The sequence below is a fragment of the Anopheles marshallii genome, chromosome 2, assembly GCF_943734725.1.
Source record: "Anopheles marshallii chromosome 2, idAnoMarsDA_429_01, whole genome shotgun sequence".
NCBI lineage: Eukaryota > Metazoa > Arthropoda > Insecta > Diptera > Culicidae > Anopheles > Anopheles marshallii.
The window spans coordinates 39,984,238-39,998,773 of record NC_071326.1 but is presented as its reverse complement, the minus strand read 5'-3'; the positions used below and the strand labels follow the sequence as shown (position 1 = coordinate 39,998,773).

General features: G+C 44.7%; 2 protein-coding genes across 2 annotated transcripts; one reads left to right on the top strand and one right to left on the bottom strand.

The window, feature by feature from the left end:
- The first annotated feature begins 235 nt into the window (after positions 1-235).
- LOC128719621 (T-complex protein 1 subunit zeta) lies at positions 236-2,030 on the top strand. Its single transcript, XM_053813249.1, has 2 exons — positions 236-372; positions 572-2,030. The coding sequence occupies exons 1-2, from the start codon at positions 236-238 to the stop codon at positions 2,028-2,030; spliced, it is 1,596 nt and encodes a 531-aa protein (XP_053669224.1).
- Positions 2,031-3,218: 1,188 nt separating this feature from the next.
- LOC128719734 (CDP-diacylglycerol--inositol 3-phosphatidyltransferase) lies at positions 3,219-4,298 on the bottom strand. The gene is made up of 4 exons (XM_053813364.1): positions 4,244-4,298; positions 4,024-4,158; positions 3,634-3,787; positions 3,219-3,555 (listed from the first exon to the last, which is right to left on the bottom strand). Exons 1-4 carry the CDS (start codon positions 4,296-4,298, stop codon positions 3,219-3,221), a joined length of 681 nt encoding a protein of 226 aa, XP_053669339.1.
- Positions 4,299-14,536: the final 10,238 nt, after the last annotated feature.

The window sequence follows — 14,536 nt, the reverse complement described above, 5'->3', positions numbered from 1 at the left end:
GAAAAGTGGTGCATTTCTATGCATTTTTTTCAAAAAATACTGGTTTTGTTTGCTCCAATAAAATATCTAGCTTTCCTACCCCTTATGACATTTCCGTTTGACAGTCCGATTATTTATAAAGAAGCGAAGAAGCGAAGAAAACACCTGGTTTAGCTTCGAAACACCGACTGGGCCTGTGCAGTGTCGCTGAATTTCTACTTGGTTCAATTGTAAAGAAAAGTTATACAGTTGGGAAATGGCCTCCATTAGTCTGCTAAATCCTAAGGCTGAGTTTGCTCGTGCTGCTCAAGCGTTGGCGATTAACATTACGGCGGCGAAAGGCATTCAGGATGTAATGAAGACAAATCTCGGCCCGAAGGGAACAATGAAAATGTGAGTAGGATGTGAACAACTGTTCGTGAAAAATCGCTTAAAATTTAAAATAAAGCTCTAAAAATGTATAGCTCGACTGCATTTGGTCGCTATTTGGTGAAAAAAGAAACATTTTGAGTTCGGTCAAGCTCTACAATTCAGATGGTGGTTCTTTTTTATGTGACTCACCTGACCATTTCTAACCTCACTTTTCCATTAGGTTGGTTTCGGGTGCCGGTGACATCAAAATAACCAAGGATGGTAATGTGCTGCTGCACGAAATGCAGATTAAGCATCCGACCGCTTCGCTCATTGCCCGTGCCAGTACGGCCCAGGACGATGTAACCGGTGATGGAACTACCTCGATCGTGTTGATCATCGGCGAGTTGCTGAAACAGGCGGATCTGTACATCGGGGATGGACTTCATCCACGCATCGTTGCGGAAGGTTTCGACCAGGCCCGGCTGCAGGCATTGGAAATTCTGGACCAGATTGCACACCCGATCGAGATTAATCGCGAAAATCTGCTCAACATTGCCCGCACATCGCTCCGTACCAAGGTGCACCCGGATCTGGCCGACTTGTTGACAGACGTGTGCGTTGATGCGATCCTAGCTATTCGCAGCGATGGCAAACCGGTCGATTTGCACATGGTGGAGTTGATGGAGATGCAGCACAAATCGGCCACCGATACACAGCTGGTCAAGGGCATCGTTATGGATCATGGTGCGCGTCATCCGGACATGCCCAAGCGCGTCAACAATGCGTACATTCTTACGTGCAACGTATCGATGGAGTACGAGAAGTCGGAGGTGAATTCGGGATTCTTCTACAAAACGGCTGAGGAGCGCGAAAAGTTCGTGTTGGCCGAGCGCGAGTTCATCCAGGAGCGCGTCAAGAAGGTGATTGAGCTGAAGCGTAAGGTGTGCGAAGGTACGGACAAAACGTTCGTCGTCATCAACCAGAAGGGCATCGATCCGATGTCGCTGGATATGCTGGCGAAGGAAGGAATTGTGGCGTTGCGTCGCGCGAAGCGCCGTAACATGGAGCGCCTGGCGTTGGCTTGCGGCGGTATGGCGATGAATTCGTTCGACAACATGGACGAATCGTGTCTCGGTTTTGCGGGACAAGTGTACGAGCACGTGCTAGGCGAGAACAAGTACACGTTCGTCGAGGACTGCAAGAACCCGCTGTCGGTAACGATTCTGATGAAGGGCCCCAACAAGCACACGCTGTTACAGATCAAGGATGCGATTCGCGATGGCCTGCGCTCGATCAACAACGCGATCGAGGACAAGAAGCTGATACCGGGGGCGGGTGCTTTCGAGGTGCGTGTGCACAACAAATTGCGCGAGTACGCCAAAACCGTGAAGGGAAAGACGCGGCTTGCGATTCACGCGTACGCTGATGCTATGCTCGTGGTGCCGAAGATTCTGGCCGTCAACAGTGGGTACGATGCGCAGGACACGATCGTTCGGCTGCAGGAGGAAGGGCTGCTGAACGAGGACCCGATCGGGCTGGATCTTTCTACCGGTGAACCGATGAAACCGGTCGATCTGGGCGTGTTCGATAACTATATCGTGAAGAAGCAAATTCTCAACTCCTCTACCATTATCGCCGTTAACATTTTGCTGGTGGACGAAATCATGCGTGCCGGTATGAGTAGCCTTAAAGGTTAAGAATTTCATTGCTTGGCTGTGGAGTCGCTTACGAAGTGGGTCTGCAGAGTTCTATCGTATCGCGTTTACCGATCGTATTGCTTCGTTTAAGCCTTCAAGCTATGTGTCTTTAACGGTTCACCTATTATTTCATCCTTAACTCATTTTGCACGTGGACGTAGATAGAAGTTATCTGGATCTCTCGTATCGGAACGAGCAGTCCACGTCCTAACACACGCATCAACGATGCTTTGTACTCACAGAACATAACAATAATAAATGCACCAGCTTAATTGTTTCTACTACTATTTGCCAATGATTTTATCGATTTTTTCTTTCTTGATACTGGGTAACAATAACTATCGATTTAATACCGAGAAAGGCTATTTATTGGTAGACACAAGGGAGGGTTTTTAAGTCACATTGATGAAATGGGTTTGAAACTACTCTAAACAATTTGACGTGATTACCCTTGATATATGAAGGTAGTTTTGTTCACGGCAATTGCTATTTTTTCCGGACGATAGTACATACTACTATTAAAGCAAACAGGATGACCTATGCGTATGTCCTCCTAGAGAGGGGGAGGTGTATGTGCTGGGGATAATTGCGATTAGTTATACTTCTTTGAAGCTACAATGTTGTACCACACCGAGGGGAGAGTGTAGATATATCTTTCTGATTAGCAAAATATCGATTGTTCGGGTTGAATTTCTGTTCTGTGGATGCATCAGTGGAATGTGCATGACTATGTTTCCGTTTCCATACCCTTTCTTAGCTCGCCAACATCGATCGGCTCTCACACCTTATTCTCGTTCACCGTGCGCGATACAGCAGTTCAGGTCCAGAAAAGTTTTATCCCTTGTTTTACGTTTCGTCAGCGAAAGGGGATATAAATTTCAGCTACATTAGTTAACAACACTTAAATACACAATTTTTTTTTCATCTAAACACATTAATAGATTGTTTCCATCTGTTGTCGTCCTTTGGCATAAATCGATTTTGTCGGATAGCTTCGGAAGCTCCCGGTCTCGGTCGTCTGAATGTCAGCCGCGGAATTAGAGACCGGACAAACCGTCAGAGAGCCTTCCCTCTCATCCATCTTCAGAACATCTCATTTTTGAACAGGAAAATCCCTTGGCGGGGAAAACGAGGGGAAACAAACATTTCCATATGTTGGCCGCATACGGGACGGTCAGTTTCCGCGATTTATTGCGGTTTTTTGTTTGCTTCACGTTGCCGCTGTGCGGCACGCTCCGCCACGTCTATTACGCCGATGTTGCAGCTGGCCACGAAGCCGTGGATTACCGAAATGCCAGTTTTGACGATGGCGACCGGGAATGACACAATCGCAAGCAGTTTAAACGTGGAGAAGCCCAGCAGAAGCGGACCCGGTGTAAAGTGGAGCAGATAGAGTGCGGCATAGAACAACTCGTTGAACAGACACATGAAGCCAAGCACGGTACGGTTCGTGTAGTAGACACGCATAATCGGATTACCGGACATGTCGATAAACTTGTGCGACGTCTTGCCCTGGAGGACCGTGCTGTGGAAGGTAGATCGTTATGATTAGTTACACCGTTTTGGAGCCATCCCATCTTTGCGTAGTCGCCCGTTTGCTTACGTGTGCAGATAGAACCAGTGGCATGCTACATCGATTGCCATTGAAAGCTGGAACCAGAACATGTACTTCGGGTAGAAGTAGCTGAGCGTCACCAGCAGGCCACACGTACCGCACCGGTCGGTAAGCTGGTCCAGCATGGCACCGAATTTGGTGGCTAAAAACATAGATAAAGGGCGGTACATTACTATCTTCGTTATCGAACCGCACCACAGAACCAAATATTCCCAAGATAATTCGAGCGTTCGATTAGCTCGTTATGCAACATCAAGTTAATCTATACACACACACACACACACTGGTGGAACACGGAAATGGATGGTGCGGAAAAAGGCAAAATGTTGCGTCGATTTTCTTTGCTGTGATTGCGTTGCGCGGGGTCTGAATACTTACACTGGTTGAAATGCCGTGCCGCATGGCCATCGAGTGCATCGAGCAGTACGCTGATGATGTAGCACCAGCTGGCAATCACATAGTCGGTGGGCATGTAGTAGAAGGAAACAATTGCCAACACGATTCGTGCGTAACCTGGTGCCAAAGAAAATAAACAAATCACATTACGATGACGCATACAAAGCTGATTGTAACAATAGATGGCATCATGCTGTCTTACCAATGATGTTGGGTACGAAGAGATAAATATTTTCCTGCTCTTGCTTTACCTCCATCGTGGGTGGTATTGGGTCTATTGTTTCGTGCTTATTTCCAAAGGAAAATCCGCAAACCTAACGTTTTCTCTACGAGAGCAATCGGATGTGTTTGCAACGAAAAACTGCGCGATAGAATTTTAACCCCGCTTGCGTACAGTTGCTACCAAAAGTGATTCGATTTTTGCACTGTTTATGTTTAGACTTACCATTGACAGCTGCGAATGATGGTTGTCATTTTGCTTAATTTGTGGTCGTAAGTTTATGAGAAATCCCATAGTTCGTTATGACTTTTCGTTATTTGCCATAGTCAAAAAGTGGGTTCAAAAGTAACCAAAATTGTATAAATAATAATTATATTAAATGTTAGTTAATGATTAAATGATATTTTTATCAAAGTTTCCGGAAAAGAGGTATGATCCAACATTTCTTCACTAATTCTCAGTAAAAATACATTTTGAAATATGTAGAAAAAACAATCCTCATCATCACACATTGTAGGGATGCTTGCACCTGTAGGCTAGACAATGCGCAGAACATAATAGGAAACTAATTACAGGTACTCCTCGATATACGCGGTTGGAAAACTTGCAACATGGAAAACAGAGATACACAGCGTTTCCCGCATTATGCTGGTCCTCAATAAATGCTTATCTCGGGTATTGCCTGTTCCTTTATAATTTTAATTTATGTTTTGTTAAAACATTTGAAAGAGCTCAGCATGTATGTGTTCACGTTCAATTACCACAATTTGTACGCCTATATCTATGCAACCAAAAACGTAGATTTTGCAGCGATTTGACATAAGCATAGCAAGGGCCCTGCAATCGCCTGGATAGTATGCAATCACTTACATGGTTACGTGGTTGGAGCTTTCTTATGATTTTTTTTAAAGATTTTTTTTTTATTCTTATTCCGAATCATTACCCTTTTTGCATAACATCTCGTTTAGCTTTTGTTGCGAGATTTCTATGAACACTTCATATATTTACTTACTTAACGGGCTTTTTGAAACGTATCGAGATATTTACCTGCTAAAGTAATTCTTCCACTTAAAGTCGCCACTATCTTCGGAAAAACGCAAATACGGGTCATTCTGGAGAACATTATTTATGTATCTCAACCACGAATTCAATCAAACCTGCTCTATTCATGCAGTTGATCAAAATAGATTTTACGAGCTGAGTTGTCCGGTGTCATGCTCATGACGCAACCTACCTACCTCAAACCTAGACTCGACTTGACAATTTTAGTTGCACTCTAGTGAGACCATAGTACAACGTATTATTGTAGCAGCTATTCCATTCCAGGTCCTATTACATCTGCGGTTGAAACTGTTAACTGAGCATATAAATTTTGAATAAAGTTCGTGTCTCTGATGGGTATGCGAAAACTTTAAATCGCCTGGCTGTAGAGTGGCCGGTTGAGAGAGTCCCATCCTGGGCCTCTCGCTCGTAAGGAGGACCGGACTATTCAATAGCTATGTAAATATACTTCCTAGAAGTGGCCAAAAGTGGCAGCACTACACGTCCTGAAGTTGTGATGTCCCAAAGGTATGAACATTTTTGTAATTGTCGTGAGCATACAAATCGTTTGATAAACAACTTACCGGATGTTTTGAACGAACAATCATAAATTTGTATCTTGTCTATTGAAAGCAATATTCATTAAAAATTAAAGAATTGCCTTCTGAATCCGCACTCAAACATATTCATCTTTCATCACGAAACATAGTCCAATAATCTTCCGAGAATACGTCTGAACTTTAATGCGATGGTTCCTTTTTTCCCTTCTCCCTTTGCCGGTTGGTTGAACCATTAAACTTTCAATTAGTGTATTAAACCCAACACGCGTCGAGGATACGGTTGGCCAACCATCGCGAACAGCAAAGGCGTGTGTAGCCATTCGTAACCGACGAACGGGAGCAGCAGCAGCAGCAGCAGCAGCAGAATTGATTAATGGTCCGGGAAACGGGAACGGTTGATCGAGACCGGTTGAAGGCTGCGATTGCAAACTGAAAGCGACGTGCCGGAATGGTTGTGCAGTTTTTGCTTGTGTAAACCAATATCGCCCCCTCTCCTACGAGGGGGGTCTCTCTTCTCCTTTCGGGGCTCGATTGTGGGAGGGCGGATCCGCACATCGGAATTGGAGTCATGTAGAATCAATTAACAAAATCAATGCCAAGCATCGGTGCTCGATTCGTGGCTCGATGGATTCATGAACGCTTGTTTACATTTCATTAAACCGCAACCGGGAACTCCGTCTCTTTCTTGGGGGGTTTTTTTTTACGGATTCCCTCATTCGGGAAAGTTGTCAGAGTTTCAATATGGAGGAACTTCAATATGGAGAGAAAAAAAATCCACCAATATAAACGTTCCCTCGAGATTGGATTCAGAGAGATCCTGCGATAGAGCCGATAAAGCTGCAACACTCCATCGGTCGGCGCAGCGTTGTGAAAGCCTCCAGAGCTACTCGTTTCTATTAGCATTGGAGGGAAGGGAATACGAAATAATCCTATATTATTTATCACTTTACCATATCCCCGTGTATTCTTTTTTCGTGCGTACGGATAAACTTTAGCGTTTTGCGGCTCCCACCTTAGGTCGGCACACATTTGATTTCTATTTTCATAACTTTCCCTACGCCATGTCTGACGGTGACCCGTCCTAGACGTGGGGATGGGTTTGCCAAGGAAATCACCAAATCTTCCAGCGGCATGTGTGAACGATTGGTTGAAATAGATAGGCATAACAACGGTACGATTTATCGATGTGAAACACTCACGGGTAGTCGTGGGTAGACGGGTGCTGGAATCGATCAGCCCGGTATCAGAAATGCGTGGGACATCGAAGATTGTTTGGTAGGCGGGCACATATGTGGCAAATAAAAATATCACAACTTACCCCCCGGGGAGGGGGGTGGATCGAAGCGAGGGGAGTATCATCATCCATCGAGTGCCGCACGCACGGTGTTTTTTTGTTTTGTTTTGCATAACTCGTTGGAATGAACGAACCGAACCGCACACAAACATAAGAAACAGGCATTGAATGTAACCTCCGAACGTTGGAAAATAACGTCAGATAGAGGGAACGCAAACATTTCGCCGGGAAATGCAAGGAAACGCGTGTGCCGGGTACGTGTTCGGAGGGGTGGCGTTCGTTGAGTTTTTCCTGACCTGGCGCAACGATTTCCGGTTGCCTGAGCGCCACTGCAAGGGTGGCACTTGAAGCTAAACGCAGCACGAGTACGTATTGGGGCTGCCTGCTAAAAGGACATCGTGCCAATCAGGGGAAAACCGTACACAGGCAGGCCGTGAGTGACCGGTCCGAGTGCGGCGACGCCATTGCTTCACCGTTTCGTGAGTGAACCGAACTAGAACCCTGGGGAAGTTTGATCGTTTTCGTCGATTCTTCTGCATGCGGCGCGCGTTGGGACGCGTGCACGGACTCGGACGATTTGTGCCGCAGCGGTAGGTCCAGCGTTTGATACGGCACGGCACTATTCGTGCTGGGGTTGGATGATGAATTCATATAAACCTCGCCCGATTTTTTGCTGTTGTTGCTGTATGTCTCGAACAGGGACAGATTAGCACGACAAACACGTTGCACCTGAATGGCATGCCGAGCAGGGTGGCACACACTATCAGTGCCCCGGCGTTCAAGGTTCCCGGGGAGGCATGAAAGGTGCGGCAGTGAAGGGATGAAGGCGGAGTGCTGGATGTGTGCATATTTTCCCCGGTGGTTTTGGCCTCAGCACCGGGATGATTGTCACCGTGCGGACTTGGGACGGATTTTGTCAGCTTTGCGTGACCTGACGCTGGTACAGTCCAATTGTTGGCAATACAATAACTAAAAAGCAACAAAATCTAGTCACGAAACAGGTTGTAGTGCCCTATCCCCGTTACGTACTGCTCATTCCCTGGTATATTACATCGATAAACTGGCTTGCGGTGTGACGAACGGCGAAAACAGCCGGTTCCCGGTTAGCGTTGGTAGAGAATTTTAAAATCCGCAATGCAGCAACAATGGTGGTTTTGTGTCCCGGGTTTTAACCCAACCAGCCCCGTCGGTGTCTTGTGTACTGGGGCGGAGGTGAGAGTGCGACAGGGTACGGGTACGGATGCTCCGGGCAAGGCCGCAAGATGTCAGGTCAGGCGAGAAATCTAGCCCTCATTTACATCGAACCCGATGATCAATCTAGCGAGCAGAGCACCGAAAGAGCACACTCGCTGTGGCAGCCACAAGACGCGGTTCGGTGGGGTAAGGCAACGGCCTTTCCCGGCCGGTTCGGTCATCCGGTTCGGTCATCGGGCTCGATGGGGCTCTCGGGAGAAAACGAAACGGGGGACCCACATATTCCGGTGCCTTCCCCGCAACCCCTTAAAAGACAGAGCGTGCCGATGTTGCTCCGATTGCCGATTGGGTGGGGTCCCAACCCAACGGGGTGGGTTGATTTTCATAAATTTGAAAATGCAATTTTCATATACATGGTGCAACGGGAAAAAAGTGGGTTTCGGCTTCTGGGGTTTTCATGGATGGATGGGTTGATGTTCGGTTGCATGTTATTTTAAAAGCTGGTTCGGCTGGTTCAGCTTGATGTCCAATCTATTTAAGTTATAGCGGGGAGTGTATTAAGATGAACGGATGAAGAATTTGGAAACTTAAATATTTAAACCGTAAAGCAGTTTGTGAATAGTTTAATGTATCAATGTATCATTATACTTCCCCGCTGTGTATCATTCCATGTTCCGAAAAGGATTGGTGAGCAATTCACCTCACTTGTACGGCATTTCGAACGTACGAATAAAGCTCTATCTGTAGGGAATTTGTTTGTACTATATTTTTATATATTTATTTCAGAAACTAGACATCTTTACACTTTAATGGAGTCTTTGCTGGAGGTAAATGCTTTCAACCAAATTGACCTTACTGTACAGACTTTTATAAAACATTCACTTAATTAGCAATAGGTCCACAAATGTGCAATGTGCATGGCACAACGCTAAACAATATTTAGTATTTTTAAACAATATCCATATCCTTATGTATTGTAGCATTTTTCTTAATTGGGGTAAAAGAGGATTGAATTACACTTTATTTTATTGTTTAAATTTGTTAGCTGGCGTTGACGAGTCCGCCAGGAGGGCTAGTATAATGGATAATGGAGCGGTTTAGAGGACTCCTGCAGCATGCCAAGATCGCGAAGCGGTTGTAGCGCCTGATAAGTAAGTAGGCAATATTTTTGGATTACAAAATGTCAGATACAGTTCATATTGCCTGAATTAGATCAATTCGCCAAGAGGGGATTTTCCTTTCCTAGCGAGAGTCGCAGACTTGGATGATATTGACGTTTAGGTCCGATTGGTACAAGCGACGCCATTTGAGTCGACTTCGAGAAATTGTTCGGTAAAAGTCAATTTACTTGAATTTCGCAAACAAGTTTTGTGTAGAGATTCTGAATCTGCAGTGGCTGATTGCCCATGAGATATGTCCCATAAGAATCTTATGTGGGTTGGAGAGTCAAAGGGGAACGAACAAGCATACAAACAACCTAATCATTCTAATAAGACTCATGAAATCACCCTGAGCTGGGCTACGTCCGAACCCCTGAAAGTGTTCCAAGAAGGACCAACAAGGACTCTCTTGCTACTCTTAAATACCTGTGGAGCTCGACAGAATCTTGCAAACATTGAGATTCTGTCCTGTTTTCCGGAAACGTACGTTTCAAGCGAAATTATTAGTGCACGGTATGATATATCATGCAAATTAATGAATGTGCTCTAGAGATGCTCAGACAACAAGATCGATTAGAGAGTCAATACATTTCCTCAGGTCCACGAGGCCCTGGCACCTGGCGACATCCCGTGCAATGTGGAAGGAAGAATAGGATGAAAAAGAGTCTTAAAGAGATTTAATAATTGAACGGCACTGAAAGAGTAAATAAAATTAAAATAACCTTCCGGAGCAGAAGAATGGGGCAAATAGAGGGAAATTATCAAATTAATTAGTGTACTTCTATTTTTCTACCCCCCTACCCTATCCTCTTTTGAGCTACTCCAATGGTTGCTAGAACAGATCGATTTCCCATCACTGATAGTGACGTTCGTTGCCGAACAAGATCGCATTCGCTACCGGGACACTGCAACAATTCCCAACGAGCCGCAGTGCCATTTTGACCGAGCCGTGCATCAAAACGGTCACGGTCGCGTACGCACAACACGGTAACAACAGCGCCGTGTTTTGGGTGCGCCTCGTCCCATGCTACGGTTGCAAAGTTGTGCGAATTAAACTTTTCCCCAGTTTCGCTCCGGTCCCGGGCATTAATTATGTATACGTGGCTTTGCATACGTGCAAAGATTATCCACCGAGCGAACCGAATCCATCCTTTCAACGGGGGTGACATTCTTCGTCACCGTGGCCCGAAGGGTTTTTGACTTTCTCGGTGCAACGTAGCACACCGAGCGCGCTGCAGTCTTAGAAACCCACGGGAGGTGGCGCATTCAAGGACAGTGTGCATATCGTCAATGTGCATGCATGGTAAACATTTGCACAGTGCAGCACGGGCATAGCAATGCAGTTACCAATTTTAATTTCTTCCGTTGGTGCATTGAGATGGAAATTTGCCGGCAAGCTAACCGTAACGATTTCCGTGAAATCCGGTGCCCGGGTGTTGGATTCTGTCATCTGGTGCGGCACCGTGAATCGCTTGTTTGTTTGCTACGTAATGGTAGCAGCTTTCAGCGCATTCACCAGTTTTCATTAGCGCAATGAAAGCTTTCGCGGAAACGGTTTCACTGTTTTGAATGATGTTTTGTGAGTTTATTGGAACTTTAGTAGTAGCTGTAACAGTTATATTGTCCATTTAAAAAAATCAGTAAAGATGCATCAAAAGGCACAGCCTTAGCAGGTTTTAATTTGTTATTTCACAACTTCAGCTGGACGGAAGTTCCTGTAGTTTCGGACTGTTATCTTCTGTATTTTCAACATATTAACCCGACACAAACAGAGCGAGGTTGAAATTCAACGCCAAACCTCTGTAATAATCTTGCATTTCTTCCCTTTTCTAGAGCTTCGTTAAGATTTGCTCGCAAAGCAGTATTTATTTTATGCCTTCCTCAGGTCTTTTTCTCATTCCATCGTGTCCCGAGGGACTGTTCCAACCATTAGCGGCACTTGAGATGACCTTCAAAGAAAAATGGCAGAGTGCACCGTGCAGTGTCGCGTTCGTCCGTTCCTGTTCTGACAGTCAGCTTAAAGGATTGTCCCCTCCCACCCGTGGAGGCGGGACCCTTTGGGGTGGAAATGGTTGGCAAAAGAAACCCAAACCCAATGCAATGTCGATGGAAGAATTATTATCCAGCGTGCTCAGCGAAAGAACCTTCATTGCCACCGTTAATGGCACTTTATGGTTTTAGACCCATAACTAACCATAAAACCGGGCGCTTTCCTTCCACATTTCCTTTGATACACACATGCACTAAGTGCAAGAGTTTGCACTATGTGTGTGTTTGTGTGTTTACTATCCTTACACAAAATGATGGAACCGATAGGGCCGGCACGGAAACCATCAACCAATGCTCCAATGTAATGGTTTCAGGTTTTATAGCCCGTATGATTATAACTCGATTAAGATGGCATTATGGTAGGTACCGATGGTCCAGTTTTTAGTGTCCTTTTAAGTATGCGTGTTGTTTTTCTCTTCTTCGCTTCGCCGTTCCACTTTACAGGCGCCATTGAAACGCAACGGCCCAGCTGGGCGGACGGCAAGCAGGCGGACATTGGGCGATCGTTTGCAATTTGATTACGAAACGGATTGCGAGCTTAATCCATTTTCAAGCACAGCATTTATGGATAATTTAATGAGCGTTGCTCGGTTGGTGGAGCGGTAGAGCTTTGGCCATATTTAATGGGAATCGTTCGGAAGAAATGCTCCAAACGAATGCAACCCGTTGGAGTTAAGCTCCCGTAGGATGGAGATGAAAGCGAGCAACGTTAGTCTGTAAGCATTGAGGAAAAACAACCAAAGGATCTCGAGCTACTGACAAACAACTTGGGTTTGGGTGAAACTTTTCCATCAAAACAAGTGCATTAAATTGTTGTTTTCCATCGCTGGCAGGATTAAAACGGGCAACAATACCTCCCCACTGGAAAAGGATCTTCTCAACGGTCCGTTGCATGCGGTGAGTGTGTGCACCGTTTTGTGGTGTGGCATTTTCCGGCCACTGCTCTGCTTGTTTTCCCTCCCAAAACTACTACCCCTTAAACGGTGGCCGGCGTCGCTCAAAACCGAAATAAATTCATTCCACGATAAGCCACCGGAATCAAGCGGTTTCGATTACAAATCCTAAGCACATCCCGCACGCGTTGAGGTTTTGCGTTCCCGTCGCATCTCTTACGACGCTCGCTACAAATTGAAAAGTAATTTTACCGAAAGAAATTGTACCGTAATTCCCGCCTGATTGGATTACCGTCATGTTGGTTGATTCTGCGACATCGTAAAGCTAGCACGGCCATGCAACTGCTAGGATGCAGTGCGGTTGCCGACGGCCGGCATTCACCGTCACCGGTACGTGTGCTTTCGATGCTTTTACATGCATCGGACACATATAGTTCTTGCGTTGCGAGCGTAAGTGCACGAAGACGTCGGCGGTTTACAGTTCCGCACATAATAGTAGTGCAGGATATCGCAGGAATCGGTTTTTAAGCATTGAGGTGAATATATTACATAGAAATATCAATTTTTCCAATCACAGTTTCCATTTTCTTAAGAAACCAAAAGAAAATTTGTTAGTTGCAAACTTATTTACTTCTCCATACAGGGTTTTCAAGTTGAACTGGAAGAGTGTGACCCGTTACTGGATTCTGTCAAAGTTGAAGTAGAATTTCCTCTTGTAGATCGGGGAAATCATTCGCACTTTCTGGATGTTGTTCAAATGTAAACAAACTCTGTTGACATTTTTCTCGCCTGTAAGCTAAGAACTGAATCACGAAGTATTAAGCAAAGTCTGTGCTTTTTCTGGATTCAGTTAAAATAATACTAGACTTTACTTACTGTACTGATGTACGTTCGCTTACTAGACCCTTTCTAAAAAGAAGCATAGTCAGCTGTAAACTCTAAAATACAATTTACATAATGTACAAAGCTTCAAATCCGTTAGATCAATCTCGACTCAGTCTAGAACTATTTGAACCAAAGCAAGAAAAAGCTGAGAATTTCGCGGATAAAATCGAAACCTCGGCATTTGGTAAAAAACCAACTCATTACACCGACAAATGACGGAATTGCTTCAGACACTTCAATGTTCGAATTTTTTTTTCTCCAACCAACGTTTTGCCGGTGGGAATCCAACATTCAATACCATTTACTGGGACAGAACGAGAGCTTCACTGCAACATTAGTTTTGTTTTATAGGAAAATTCAGGTGAAAAATGAAACCCTCTTTTAAAACCGGGAATAATCCTTTTGTATGAATAATACAAAATACATCATCGTGCACTCGACTGTAATATCAGCTTGAAATTTATTTTTCATTTCACTCGAATGCTTTTAAAGGATTGAATCGAAAATCCCCGGAAAAAGCTTTTTAAATTTAAATTCACCCTGTTCTTAACTAATGTCTTTCCTCACTACATTTTCTCACTCTTGAAACATATGCCATTTAATGAAAATTAAGTATTTGAGGATGTTTTCGTCTATATAATTTCACGAGCATTCAATTTTCTCGAGGTTTTGAATGCTTGAATGTGCGATTTATGTATGATTTACGTATTTAAATTTATGTAATTTCGCTTTCGAAGAAAATTTACCATAAAATGTTAAAATTATACCAAGCTTTCTTAACAACTTAAATTAACTTTCCCATAACATTGTTCAAAATAAAACTAAATAACGCTTTTCAGTTCATCCCGCACAACAGCACTGTAACCAATGGCAACCGTGTATCGGTTGCAAAATGTAGCATTAGTCAACGCTTATTCTTCGCAGTGTCGCCCTTAGAGACCTGCAGCAGTGACGCACCTTTAAGGAACGGTTTCCATCCAGCAGGAACCGATGCAACCAGAGACTCCAATCGGCAGCGACGGGAAGCAGCACGACGGATGGTTTACCGAAAGCGATTGAAACATTTTGTATTCTAAGCCATGATTCAAGCTTAGCTAAGTCGCTTCGGTCGGATGGTTTGAGTTTTGGTGACTGGAGGTTTGTTGTAGCGTTTTCTCTTCCTCGCGCCAGGAACCGTAGTGGATAGACGAAGAGCGATC